Source organism: Copidosoma floridanum, unplaced genomic scaffold, assembly GCF_036245765.1.
Source record: "Copidosoma floridanum isolate Cflo_tuat_1 unplaced genomic scaffold, Cflo_Japanese_pri ptg000030l, whole genome shotgun sequence".
In the NCBI taxonomy this organism is placed as follows: Eukaryota; Metazoa; Arthropoda; class Insecta; order Hymenoptera; family Encyrtidae; genus Copidosoma; species Copidosoma floridanum.
In genome coordinates this window covers 3,530,626-3,544,055 of record NW_028321907.1, presented here as the reverse complement: position 1 = coordinate 3,544,055, position 13,430 = coordinate 3,530,626, and the positions used below count along the sequence as shown (strand labels likewise).

The 13,430-nt window shown below is 44.5% G+C and overlaps 2 protein-coding genes across 3 annotated transcripts; one reads left to right on the top strand and one right to left on the bottom strand.

The window, feature by feature from the left end:
* The first annotated feature begins 2,010 nt into the window (after positions 1-2,010).
* Positions 2,011-13,331, top strand: Nadsyn (NAD synthetase). Of its 2 annotated transcripts, none has more exons than XM_089596736.1 (13): positions 2,011-2,248; positions 9,352-9,511; positions 9,613-9,868; positions 10,264-10,456; positions 10,674-10,914; positions 11,098-11,331; positions 11,439-11,554; positions 11,629-11,933; positions 12,055-12,263; positions 12,333-12,558; positions 12,629-12,805; positions 12,875-12,948; positions 13,126-13,331. In XM_089596736.1, the coding sequence occupies exons 2-13, from the start codon at positions 9,366-9,368 to the stop codon at positions 13,127-13,129; spliced, it is 2,181 nt and encodes a 726-aa protein (XP_089452862.1). In that variant the 5' UTR covers positions 2,011-2,248; positions 9,352-9,365; the 3' UTR covers positions 13,130-13,331. The 2 variants fall into 2 exon arrangements, with proteins under 2 accessions (XP_089452862.1, XP_089452861.1); XM_089596735.1 differs by having other exon boundaries at positions 12,875-12,977.
* Positions 2,734-11,682, bottom strand: LOC106638774 (cytosolic carboxypeptidase 2). The gene is made up of 16 exons (XM_014352112.3): positions 11,468-11,682; positions 10,242-10,500; positions 7,789-8,031; positions 7,386-7,582; positions 7,122-7,274; positions 6,125-6,414; positions 5,883-6,029; positions 5,669-5,777; positions 5,344-5,589; positions 4,679-5,011; positions 4,379-4,606; positions 4,223-4,314; positions 3,953-4,154; positions 3,616-3,878; positions 3,329-3,541; positions 2,734-3,251 (listed from the first exon to the last, which is right to left on the bottom strand). Exons 3-16 carry the CDS (start codon positions 7,892-7,894, stop codon positions 2,753-2,755), a joined length of 3,078 nt encoding a protein of 1,025 aa, XP_014207598.2. The 5' UTR covers positions 7,895-8,031; positions 10,242-10,500; positions 11,468-11,682; the 3' UTR covers positions 2,734-2,752.
* Positions 13,332-13,430: the final 99 nt, after the last annotated feature.

Here is a 13,430-nt window from a genome sequence, read left to right as displayed (position 1 = left end):
CGACGGAGTGGGTGTGTACAAGTATACATATACACGACCGTTTCGTAACGGCGAACCCTATCCAGCGAACGCGAGCGCGCATGTGTGTGTATACCTATACGCGCGGGCTATTATTGGAAAATGCTGCTGATATGGTGTGTATATGGGTTAACACGGGGTGTATACGTATATATGTAACGCGCGCGCGGTCACCGACGCCGGATGATGGGCGCCGGAGACCCGAGCTTTTCACCCAACGAGGGCCCCCATGTACTCCATTTCCCGTATTCTTACATCTCTAGGTATATTGGATGGTACTGCAGGCTCAATATGTTTCCTGTACATTACGATAAAGCGAATAACGCAAGTACTTATTCATCGATAGTCTACGTCAACCCTTGCGACTCGCGTGCACATGAGTTATAATGCTAGTTACGATTCTTCCCGAAGATTTGCAGATGGGCGTCATCGCGAGAATATTGACTTTGTAATCGTGTATATCGTGTCTAATGAGAGCGAGGAAAAAAAAAAAAAAAAGAAATTAATCGATACGATGGTCCCGATGATCCAGAGAGCGTCAGTCCTCTCGCAAGCTCGCAAGCAGAGAAAAAGCTCCTCCCCCGTAACGGCTACATGTATATGCCCTTCGCTCTGCGTATACACGCACGCAACGCAAGTTTTCACTTTCACCTAGGCGGCTCTACATATAGGTATACAATTCACATAGCTCGTCACAGTCTGTACTTCTGTACAACATCGCTACAACATCATATATACGTACATACGAGCCGTGCAACGCGCACTAGCGCGAGCGAGCGACGACATCTAATTCTAATCTCCATCGCGACTCCCTCTGCATATGCGACTGCGCGGGTATCAGGCTCACAGGAGCTACCGGGAGTTGTTCCTCCTCCTCCTCTCTCGTTCTCTTACACACCCATCCTCTCCTCCTCCCTTTCCCTCGTCGTCGCCCTCGTCGTCGTTACGTGTGTACTTTACGTACTCTATGTGAGCGCCGAGGCTAAACGTTTCCGACACCCCTCATGATGGTACTCCTATAGTGTATTTTATGCTCATGGTGCCAATTAAATTAAATCGATATCGATCATCTAAAGTAATTTTTTTTTTTTTTTGTTTTTTTTTTTTTTTCTGATAATTTTTTAGTGGCCGTCGTTTCAAAGATACCTTGTTTGCTCATGGAGATATAATGGAAATAATTGCACGGACGTTTCCACGTGCCAATGGAAACGGTATAAATTGCTAGAGTATATAGGTTTCAAAAAATGTGTCCTCAATTCCAACGAGCAATCACAAGTCGTTTGGTGTGATTTGCTGGCAAAAGGAAAATTTCGTTTTGCGGAACGAAAAACAACAACCACAACAACAACCGAGGATGAATTTCCACTTGAGCGAAGGCAAAAACGCTCGATCGGCATTGCAAGTAAATTATAGAGAGTTGCGCTGGTTTTCAAAGTCTCGTGGGAAAAGCGACGAATTACGCTTACAATGGCCGGATGTCCAGGTCAGCGCGCAGTCGACCCCTCGCTCGTGATATACACGTATATGTACACCTCTGCCGCGCTGTTCCACGCGTGCGACTTGAGTTGTAACTGTCGTGTATATTTTTCTTTTTCTTTTTCTTTCCACACAAACTCACTCATCATCGATGAAAATAAAGTGATTTGGGCTGGGGGAAATAAATTGCTCGCGACTGCCGGTAATGTTTGGTAAACTTTTTAATCAATTTTCGTTACATTTCATTAAAAAAGAAAGGAAAGAAACAACAAAGATTACAAAACAAACTCGTAAGCATAGGTATGTTCCAGTCTCGAAGAAATAATTCAAACATCACTCGACTGGTATAAGACTATAGTATTAGAAGTAGGTATATTTAATAAATATTAAGTATATAACACGAGCTTGTGAACTTTGAACTTGTGCGCCTCTCGCAGCGCCATGATGAGTCTTAATTCTTGCGGAGGACCGCAGATGTCGCCGAAATTAGTGTATATATATATGGCCGATCGACAAGGTCGATTTGTCACTTGAATAAGTTTATTTTCTTTTTTTTCTTTTTTTCATTCCGGGTAGTTTTTTCTTCTTTTATTTTAACGCAATCAATTGTGCTTACAATGTCACAATGAAATGTTCAAATGAAGTATAGACCTGCGGTGATTGTTTATTGATTTTTTCCTCTGCGTTGGCCGGCAAAACTACCGTCGTTGCGAGTGCCTGTGTAACCAAAGTCAAGCCGATTATACTTACTCTGGTATTTATTTTCATGTTCAACAAGTAAATAACACGGCATGCCGCATGTAAGACTAATTTTTTTCCTTCTTATGTATCATCGTTCTAACCTTCGCATATGTTTTTTCACTGCGTTTTATATAAAATTCTACAGAGATATAAAGAACGAGTTTTTTAATCATCCGCTATAAAAAATTAATTCGTTAGTCAACTACATATTTGTCTTACAAAGTAAAAAATTTTTGCCATCCACGGCTTGAAAACGTATTTCGTAACATTTGTTGCAACTTTTAGGTTACCCGGGCGCTTAAAATATATATGAGTAATGATGACGATGTGCTTATTGTATACGCAGCACGTCGATTACTCCAACAGTTATGTTTATTTATAATTTTATTAGCAATCATCAGTGGTACGTCATCGTGGTTATTCAAGATACAAGCGTCACGCTAACAAGTTGTCTATGTGACTCTTTTTTTTTTTTTTTTTACTGGCAGTGCTTAAAAATGAAAGGGAATGATGACAATCATTTCAGTCCCTTTTTACTGGCTACTGCACTCTGTGCACGCTTTCTTTCACTTGTTTTCGTCTTCTTTTTGACAGTCTTGCGATGGACTGGTGGCGAATTTTCAGAACTCGAACTGTCAGCAGCATAATCAACAGGAAGTTTTACTTTTATTTTGTTTGTGAGTGGGCTGGCTGTGGCTTTGCTCTGCTTTACTTTTGAGTCAGACTTGAGTTTGGTCTGAACCTTGGGAAGCTTGGCAGTTCCAAGTAACTTTAAGGGATCCAGTTTGCCAGGAGGAAGCAAAATCAAATCATCGTTCAGTGGCTCCAAACTCGATTTTAGTGCTTTCTTGCTTCGGGGCTTTTTCTTTTTCTTCAATTGCTGATTCTCTTCCTCAAGATTATTAATCACCGGTGGAATTTCTGTACCTTTGACTAATTTTTTCTGCGACTTTTTCTTCGATTTTTTCACATCACTCCTATTCCAACTTATTTCTTCCAACTTTCTCGAGCACGATCTGAAATTGTGACATGGTTGTTTGAATCATGAAATTGCGTCAGTGTATACAACGAATTGAAAGAGTTTATGACTCACTCGAGAAAAGCTTTGCTGTCCAGTTGGTACTCGATGGCCATTTTTGAAATTCCTCTGCTCAGTGGACAATTGTTCACCAAAGCCATTTCAAAGCTGTCCTCATTTTTGTCATCGTAAGTACCAACTCCTGTCCAAATTTGTCTTCTCAAAGACATCAGCTTCATCTGCACATCTTGACCTTTCTGTATCACTGGAGACAAATTGTAAAAAGTCCTGCAAAACCAGATACGTTAAATCACAGGTACAAGCTCAAATGACCAGATAAACTTTCAAAAAAAAAAAAATACCTCGGCAGTCGTTGTCGCCGATATCGCCGCTTACTCTGTCTGCCCAGGTCCATCGAAATAATATCCTCGCCCAGCGACAGGCTTCGAGGACGGACAAGCACAGGCAAGTCAGAGTCAGACTTCTTCCGCAGGTCCTCCTCGTCCGAGCTTTTCCCCTTCGACTCAGCGGCCGATCTAACGCAAACCTCGTCCGCTGAATCGGTAAAGTCGCAAAAATCGCTCCCCGGATCTGTCGTGGGCAGATCCATGACTCTTCTGTTACGCTTTAAAAACCAAAAGCAAACATGTTTTCATCGCTCGATCGATCAAAGATGATGGTAGTTCTTATAATACCTACAGCTTTTCGGCGTGTCAAAACGAGTCTCGGCAGACAGTTTTTGGGCCTTTTTGCGTTACCCAAGGATTCCGCCGTGGCGGGCTTTAAAAGCATAGGCGAAGGAGGCGGAACGCACAGGTAGCGCCGATCGTCGGCGCTCAAACGCGATCGGCTGTGCGGCGTTTCGTCTTGAGATGAACTATCGGACGTGTCCCCTTCATCACTACATATAAAAAACGAAATTTTTTTAGATTGATTGTTGAAATAATAAAAAAAATAATAACTATTTACCTGGAATAATCAGTCAGCACGATATTAGTCGGCTCGTCGGCCCTCGATCCCTTATCAGTTAATCTTGCTACAATCTTACTACGTAATTTTTCCTAAAACGAATCGTTAATTACGCATTGACGACCACTTACGTCTACGGAATTTTGAATGCTTTACTTTGTTGGGATCGTTGTCGGAAAAATCGAGGAGCGTCTCGCAAAAAGCTTTGCCCAACTGTTCGTAGTCTTGCGTCGTGAAATGCGTGCCCGATCTCGAGCCTAACTTCGAGCCCCCCAACGAGGCCTCGAGGGTATAACTATTCTGTATGCCCATCAGCCAAACGACGATTCTCCCCGTACCCTCTTTACCCTTTTCCAGATGAAACTTGCAGTCCTCGAACGAAAACTGAAAGTGCATACGATGTTACATGGGGGGGGAAAAAAAAAACCAGAGATTCTCCGATGTATCCGCGCTTACCTTGTCCGCGGCGTTTTTGTGCAACATGAGGGGAAAGACCTGCTCGGTGAGTTTGCCGGGGCAACCGGGTCTCTTGCTCTCGCAGCCGTAGATGAAGATGTTGTGTTTGCGCGAGTGGGCGTGGATGTCGCAGTACATGGCGATGCCGCACTCGTCCATCAGCCGTCGGATCATGAGTTTCGTGTGCCACACCGAGGGATAGCTCTCCCGCATGACCGTCCGGTACTGCCGGTTCAGGTCCTTGCCCGACAGGGAGCACCGGTTGTTGCCCACTATCACCCCGTCGGGATTCAGCATCGGCACCACTTTGAATATGAAACGCTCGCGGAGCTCCTGTTGGGAATACAGTTTTTTTTTTTTTTTTTCCTTTCTTTAACCAAAGTGCCTCTTACGGCGATGATATCAATCTTTGCGCGAATGACTGTTTTAAAACGAGTTTGGAGAATCGATGTCGCGTGTCGCCCCGTATTACCATTAGCCGAACGTAATTTGGCCAATTTTTTTTTGAAACTTTTTATCCTTATACCCTTTCGTATCGAAACGAAATGTAAAGTCGTAAATAAGAGGATTTCCGTGTACAAATTTCGCGCAAGAGTCTCCAAATAAGTACTGGAGTAAAAAAATATGAGAGAATCAGGTAGTGAGAGCTCGCGCGTGGTCCGTACCCTCGCTTGATTGGACTCGCCGGTCAAAAAGTCGATGATGCCCTTCATTATCCAACTGGAGGGCGTCTCGCCCGGATGGACGCGAGCGGTTATCACGACTCCCTTTTTACGACGCGCTTCGTAGTTGGCCGTGGGCGCAGTTATCGTGAGGTAATAGACCCCGTTGCCCGCCAAGCTCCGGCACAGTAAGCGCAACTTTGTGAAGCGCGTCTTCATCGTGTCATTGGTTATCTTCTGCAGGTACTCCTGCAAGCGCGTACAGGGGTCAGTTTATATTTTGGGGCATATGGGCTTTTCTTTTCTTTTTCTTTTTTTTTTTTTTCACCTGCAAGTCTGTGTAGGTGTACGGGTAGCTGTGGGCCAGGTAAACCGTGTCCTGGTCGTGCGGAAAGTAAATGTTGAACGTCAAGGTGTACCTTTCCTTTTCCTCGTCCCTATACCCACATAAAACATAATATATATATATATACACTTGTTAGTTGGCGCATTTATACATTAAGTACAAATAAGAGGAGCAAATGATTCAACTCTATACTTACGTTGGGTCGTTTTTGTAGTAGCTTATGTTCTCCCCGCATCGCCGCCACCCGATGGACTTGGCTGTCGCGTCTTTGGTGGAATAGAGCAGCGGTCTCAGCCCCTCGTTGTACAAACTGTCGTCCTTGCACAGATTGACGATCGACAACCTGTATGATGATAAAAAACATAAATTTCGAATAATTAAATTGAATTTCAATGATAAAACAATAACGTATAAGTGATAAAAAACACACACACAGACCTGTACATGACGCCGCTTCGCGTGTTGGATACGCGAAAGTAGTACCACTGGGTGTGCCTCTGGGTGTAGAGGTCCTTGCGCAGGTGTAGCTGATAGAAGGTGTCGGTGATTTTAATGACTTTGCCGAGATTGCCCGACTCGAATCTCGACTCGAAGCACAAGTCCATAGCACCTCCTCCTGCACTCGTAGTACCTGTCACGCAATCCGTCGCACCTCCTCCACCTTCGATCGCGGTGTCTGGGCCGCTGTTACCCACAACCGCGCTACCGCCTATGCATGACCTGCTGAACTGCAAATTTTTTTCTTTCGAGATACGCCCGATTTGATAAGCTGCACGTATACTATATATATACGCGTACACCTGTACTATATGCTTTTGAAAGGGTGCATTGACCTCGCGAGAGGAGCCAAAGCGTATATACGTATATGTAATAGGTGTAACGTGTGTGGCAAATAGTTGCTGAAACGTTGATGGGCCTCGAGTCTATCGGCAGCCGGGAGAGATCGTGTGTGTCGGTGCGATGATGCGCGCGGCAGAGCGTTCGTATGGGTAACAACGTGTGAAAAACTTTTTGTTCAAATGTAATTTGATTTCCGTCGGATAGAAACGGACGTCTGATGTGCTGTTGTACGTATATATAAATATATACCTCGTTTGGCTGTGCTACATATATACAGTTTCCAAACACGATTTTGGACTGACTGTGTTGTATAGCGTGAAAAAAGTTTTTCAGGCATACATGTTTGTAAACTGCATTGTCGTGTAATTAATTGCTGTTTTGAGTGATTGATTCCCGACACGTGAATGAGGCGTTTTTCATTTAATCGGTCGAGGCTAGTCACGTGGTATGTTTGGCGTCACGTAGTTTGAGTTGTTTGGGGGGAAAAAAAAAAAAATTCATCAACCTAATTGGTGGTTTTATGGTGTAGACGCGTTTGCAAAGGACGCATTTGACGATCGAAGTTCAAAAAAAAAAAAAAAAGGGTCTAAATTACGTAGTTCGTGGCTCCTGTGGGGCAGTAGCGAAAAATGACCGTCCCCGACTCGTCGCCAACGGGTTTTGGTTTTGGCTCCTTTCCCGTGGGGAGATAAAAGGCCTCCGGCTCCGCTGGGCTGTACTCTAAATGCCTGACCCTCTCGGGCAGTACCTAAAAAAAAGAAAAAAGAAAAATAAATAAATAAAACAAACAAACAAACAAACAAACAATTGAAAGATGGACATTTTTGTTTCTTTTCAATTTTCAATCAATCCAATCAACCTGGCATTCCGTGGGCCATCGTGCCTCCTGGGTCACCGCGTGCAGCCCGATGACATGCGGATCGATCAGCAGCGACTGAAAGCCCTCCTTGATCTCGCGACATCTGAAAAAACTCGAGGTCAAGGGCAGCACGGAATCTAGGTCCTTCCTCTCGACTCCGAATCGCGTTGGCAGACATTGGCTGGCTATCGTGTTACCTTGAAATTTTAATCATCATCATCACTATTATTATTTGTTTGTTTTGTCTCCTCGTTTCGTTAAATTTGCATAAGCAAACGAAGGCATGCAATAGGGCGCGCGACGAAGCACACACTTCACTCTCTGTGTTCATTCCAATTTGTCAGCCCTGCGGTGCCGTTCAATTTACTTAAAAAGTGAAAAGTTTACCAGGAATCGGTTGTACCGGAAATAAAGCTGCCTGCAGATCCTTCACTCTGCTGTTCACGACGAACTCCATTTCTCAGTGTCAGCATGCCATGCACTCCCGACTGCAATTTCGCTTGTAGCATTGTCAGGCCACATTTTCATGATATTACATTGATGACGGACGACCCTCGCGAAATTTCTCTCTGTTAAGTGTGTGTGTGTATCTTCTCCTTCGATAATTCCTTTGCTTCTTATTTTTAAATCACAGCCATCCTTTTGTCTACAATTTAAAAATACACGTGTATGTAAGTATAAGTACGCGCGCGCTTCAACCAATTGGGAAACATAAATCAGTAAAAAAAAACAACAAAAAAAAATAAGTTGGCCCGGTAAACCACAGCGTTTTTCGCACCGCAAACAAAGCACACTTCAACTCGAGCCCCAAAATAAAGTATTACATGCGAAAACTCTGCACACCTCGAGTGAGCTTTTATATTTTTTTTTTTACTTCTCCCGCACGAGCACCAAAAAAAAAAAAAAAAAAAAAAAAAATAGAAAAAATAGAAAAAAAGATCAACAATCCAAAATAGACCCGGTCCCCATCGGCTCGTTCGTTCAACCTGCGGAACCAGACACCGACTGGCGTTTTCGCCTCTGAGCTAGCTTCGGGCTTCCTTGACGACGGGGGTGGCTCGCACCCACTCCTCTTTCTCGCCCCGATATATCGACGTTCCCTCTCCTCCCCCCCCTTCCATGGGACGAAGCGCGGTGATCGCCCCCTAAACTATTCCGCGGGAAAAGAGCCGGACGCCACTTTACCCACGTATATATACGTGGATTTCTCAGGGCTGCGCGGATACGCGGATTTTGAACCGCAGCCAGAGAGCCGTCGATCGATCGTATAGGTGTACTCCTTGCCAAGAGTGCCCCCCCCCCCGTGATACATCAACGCTAGATAGATAGAGAGAGAGAGAGACACGCGCTATTTTAATCGGCGCGTCAGCTCTTTCATCTCTAATTGATTTATCTGTTTATTATTGCGCTTTAATTGCTCCCCTTCCCCCCTCGCCCGCGTATACATGTGCAGTTGGACCGGTTGCTGCTGCAGCGACAGCCGCGTTATTTTCGGTCTGATTTATGGATGAAAAGTAGCTGTCGCTTCTACGCCGCGCTCTTTTGTCCTCCTCCTCGGGAGCGTTTATTTTGGAATATTTTTGGTAACTCGGTCGCGCGTGTTTAATTTCGTACCTATATACACTTGAGTCTGGTTTTTTTTTTTTTTTTTTTTTTCTTTTCTTCTTTCTCGCTACGTGTACGTACATCGTATATCCCTATAGCGCGAAATTCATCATCAAGCCGGCACACATCTCTTAAAATAATCACCACCACCCCCCTCCTCTTCCCTCCTGCGGTGTAACACAGCCCATGAGCTGTCGGAGATTGTAGCGGCGTTAAGGTGATATCGATCAATCGGCCGAGTAGGCCCTCATCATCCTGTCCCTTGGCCGATAGTTAGTCACCCACAAGTGTAGCTCTGGTGATGATATGTTGATTTTTTTTTTTCTCTCTCTTTCTCTCTTCCGATTGTAATCGCGTATAGATTAGCTGTAAATCATGGGGCGGACGGCGACCGTCGCGGCTTGCACCCTCAACCAGTGGGCCATGGATTTCGAGGGCAACCACCGGAGGATCCTCCTGAGCATTAGGATGGCCAAAGAGGCCGGGGCCACGTACAGGAGCGGACCCGAGTTGGAAGTTAGGTATATAATATGTGTAACGAGGGCGAGATGATGCATAGTTTTTTTGTTCTATGAACAAAACAAAAAAAAAAAATTACTTTGTCGTGGTGTCGGTCATGCAGCGGTTACAGCTGCGAGGATCACTTTTACGAGTCGGACACGTTGCTGCATTGCTGGGAGGTGGTGGCGTTGCTGCTCAAGTCCCCAGAGTGCGAGGACATGCTCGTCGACGTAGGTATGCCGGTCATGCACAAGAACGTCACCTACAACTGCCGAGTGGCTTTTCTCAACCGGAGAATCGTCCTCATCCGCCCGAAGATGCAGCTCTGCGAGAACGGCAATTACCGGGAGACCAGGTGGTTCTCCCCTTGGACCAAGGTGCGCTTTGTCTCGACGCTTTTATCTTTATTCTCCGCTCCGTGCTAGGGTTATGTGAATTCGCGCTTTTACTATTTTTTTTTTTTTTTTTTTTTTTCTTCCGTTCCGGTCGAGCTGGTTTTTTTTATTTTTATTTTTTTTTACTGTTTATTCGGTAACTTGAAAATTTTCCATCAACTCATCGCGCTGGGCAAAACAGCATATAGCATTGAATGAAGGCTCGCCGCGGGTTGTCTGTCCAAAAAAAAAAAACAACAACAAACAAACAAACAAACAAACACTCGTACAGCGGTAGGTTAAGAATCGAGTCGCGAATAGAAGCAATTGTTATTGATGGAGAAGGAAGCGGTGCAAATTTATTAAAAGCACTTACCTTTTGCCACTCGCATCGCCAGGAGCGAATCGTGGAGGATTACTTTCTGCCGCGGATGATAGCCCAAATAACGAGCCAGACGATCGTGCCGTTCGGCGACGCCGTTATCTCGACGAGGGACACTTGCATAGGCTTCGAAATCTGCGAGGAGCTCTGGAATCCGGCCAGCAATCACATCCCAATGGCACTCGACGGTGTCGAGATAATAGCAAACGGTGAGTGCCGAGTGTCGCTTGTACTTTTCTTATTTTCTCTCTTCCTGTTAAGTATTACGCATCACTGCTACAGCAGCCAGCCAAGAGAGCAAAGGCTGCTCCTCGCGCGCACGGCGAGCCACTTTTGCGTGCGCGCGACGCCACGGCTACTGTTGATGTTGCCGCAGAGAAATGAGTAATAATGATGATGATGATAATAATAATAATAATATTACAGGCAGCGGCTCGTACTTCGAACTGAGAAAAGCATACGTGACTGTGGATCTGCTAAAGTCGGCTACTTTTAAATCGGGCGGCTGTTATATGTTCAGCAATTTGCGGGGCTGCGACGGTGCCAGGGTATACTTTGCCGGTGGCACAAGCATCGCCTTGAACGGGCGCATTCTCAATCGCGGAAAACAGTTTGCGCTCGAGGAGGTCGAAGTCGTCGTCGCCAGCGTCGACCTCGAGGACATTAGGTAAACAGAGAGGAATTTCGATATTTTTAGGTGCATATTGTGTACTTGCCCGCGTTTTGTTTGTTATTCTTTTCCTTTTCTTTCCTTTGCAACAATTGCCAATTGCGCGCGAAAATAAATAACAGCAAACAAAGAAAAGCCTCGGTTTTCGCCGCTCATTTATTTTGTTGTATGATGAATTAGGAGCTACCGAAATAACTTGCGCTCCCGGTCCCACTTGGCCGCGAGGGCGCACCCCTACCCGCGAGTAAAAGTCGATTTCGCAATAACCTCGGAGAGTCTAATTTCATCCAATGAGCCTGAGCGTCAGCGACGCGATGCAGAGCCCCTCGAGGCGCACGAGTCTAAAATTACCTTTCACACGCCCGAGGAAGAAATTTCCATGGCCCCCGCCTGCTGGCTATGGGACTATCTCAGGTAATAACGAAATACCCATTACCCCTCCCACCACGTTCCGTTGAAATGGTGGTGGTGTGTGTGTGATAACGATAACCCTCCCAACAAATACGTTATTCATGCGACAGACGATCGTGCCAGGGAGGCTTCTTCTTACCCCTGAGCGGTGGCGTCGACTCATCCTCCACGGCCTGTTTGGTCTACTCGATGTGCTGCATGATCGTCGAATCCGTGCAAAAAGGAGGTATATAGTTGTTTCGTTTTTCACGATCGTCCTATAAATTATCACGATTTAATTGACATTTGTAACGATCGCAGACAAACAGGTGCTCGCCGACATCCGTAAAATCGTCGGGGATCCGGAATACGAGCCGACCGATCCGAAACAGCTGTGCAACACGCTGCTCGTCACTTGTTATATGGCCACGGAAAACTCGTCGGCAGACACAAAGGCCAGGGCTGCCGAGCTCGCCTGCCAAATTGGCTCCTACCACCACAGTATAATCATCGATACGGCTATATCGGCTATACTTGGGATATTCAACCAAGTGACCAAGCTTACGCCGAGATTCAAGGTTCAAGGCGGCTCGCCGAGAGAGAACCTCGCTCTTCAGAACATTCAAGTAATTCTCGCAAAAGCAAAACACGACTCATTGTTTTTATTGTCTTTGTTGATTTTACTTTTTTTACTTTTTTTTCTCCTCTCTTTTTCGCGTGTACGATGTTGTATATTGATGATTCAAGGCCAGAGTACGTATGGTCGTAGCTTACTTGTTTGCTCAACTGATGCTGTGGGTGAGGGGCAGGCCGGGCGGGCTCTTGGTTCTCGGTAGTAGTAACGTCGACGAAGCTCTGCGGGGCTACTTTACAAAGTACGACTGCAGCAGCGCCGACGTGAATCCCATTGGTGGAATAGCCAAAAACGACTTGAAGAAGTTTCTCGTGTACTTTCGGTAATGAAGAACGTTCAACAGTAGTTTTTATCATCTTGCTCGTTTTTAAGGCATTTACATGACTTACAGGGATAAGTATCGCATTCCTGCGCTCGATGATATTTTGGAGGCACTGCCGACGGCTGAATTGGAGCCCCTCCAAAGCGGTCAGCTCGCGCAACTCGACGAAGTTGACATGGGCATGACTTACAACGATCTAGGAATTTTCGGCAGGCTGAGGAAGCAAAACTGTGCTGGACCGTTTTCCATGTTCTGCAAACTGGTTAACACTTGGGATGATCTTCAACCAAAAGAAGTAATGCAATTTTTTTTTTTTTTTTTTATTGTATAGAGATTACTCAATGGATCAAAATTATGTATTTAAGGTGGCAGATAAGGTCAAGCACTTTTATCGCTGTTATGCTATAAATCGTCACAAGATGACAATCTTGACTCCTTCGTGTCACGCAGAGTCTTACAGTCCCGATGATAATAGATTCGATCATAGGCAGTTTCTGTATAATCACACTTGGAAGTGGCAGTTCAATGCTATCGATCACGAGGTATATACTACATTATCTTATAGACCACCAGCTTTTGGACAAATGTTCTTAAAACTTTAATTATTTCAGTTGCAGTTGCTGAATGCTGATGATAGGACAGCAAGGCCAAGAAAAACTGCTCCCAAAGTTCCTGCTAAGCCTAGGTTTATGTCAATCAACTCTGTTATCAGTAGTGAGTAGATAAGTAGTATAAATAGTGAAAGCTTTTAAGATTGCTAGTCGTGGAAACAAAAGCATGTGCATCCCTTCTTGGACCGCTGGAATTTTTTAGTATTTTCAATTGTTGGAGTCTCATATCGTATAATATACTTTTGTTTCAGATAAAACACATCCAGGAGTTGTAGTCTAATAAATAGAGATCAATATCCAATTGGCCGCAAGTACTAAGACTATATTTTTTTTTCAAATGCACACTTTGTCATAAAGTGACACTGTATATTTTTATATAGTCAATGTTAAAATGCACATGACGCTAGTTGTTATATTTATATTTTTAAAGACTGAACCACAGTGCTTTATGTTTGTTGTGCTCAGCATTGCATTTAAAATAATAAAGGTATTTTTTTCAAAAAATAAAACTTTCCTTTAAAAATTCTTTTCTTGTTATCATGTCCTTTCAAACTTT

What these genes read in the sequence shown, in the direction of transcription:
- LOC106638774 (XM_014352112.3), bottom strand. Translation starts at nt 7,894, where the DNA reads ATGCTACAAGCGAAATTGCAGTCGGGAGTGCATGGCATGCTGACACTG. An exon ending in ACACCTACACAGACTTGCAG is followed by an intron (nt 5,590 to 5,668) that starts GTGAAAAAAAAA and finishes ACGCGCTTGCAG; the next exon opens with GAGTACCTGCAGAAGATAAC. An exon ending in CGGCGACAACGACTGCCGAG is followed by an intron (nt 3,542 to 3,615) that starts GTATTTTTTTTT and finishes CTGGTTTTGCAG; the next exon opens with GACTTTTTACAATTTGTCTC.
- Nadsyn (XM_089596735.1), top strand. Translation starts at nt 9,366, where the DNA reads ATGGGGCGGACGGCGACCGTCGCGGCTTGCACCCTCAACCAGTGGGCC. An exon ending in TGTCGAGATAATAGCAAACG is followed by an intron (nt 10,457 to 10,673) that starts GTGAGTGCCGAG and finishes ATAATATTACAG; the next exon opens with GCAGCGGCTCGTACTTCGAA. An exon ending in AATCAACTCTGTTATCAGTA is followed by an intron (nt 12,978 to 13,125) that starts GTGAGTAGATAA and finishes CTTTTGTTTCAG; the next exon opens with ATAAAACACATCCAGGAGTT.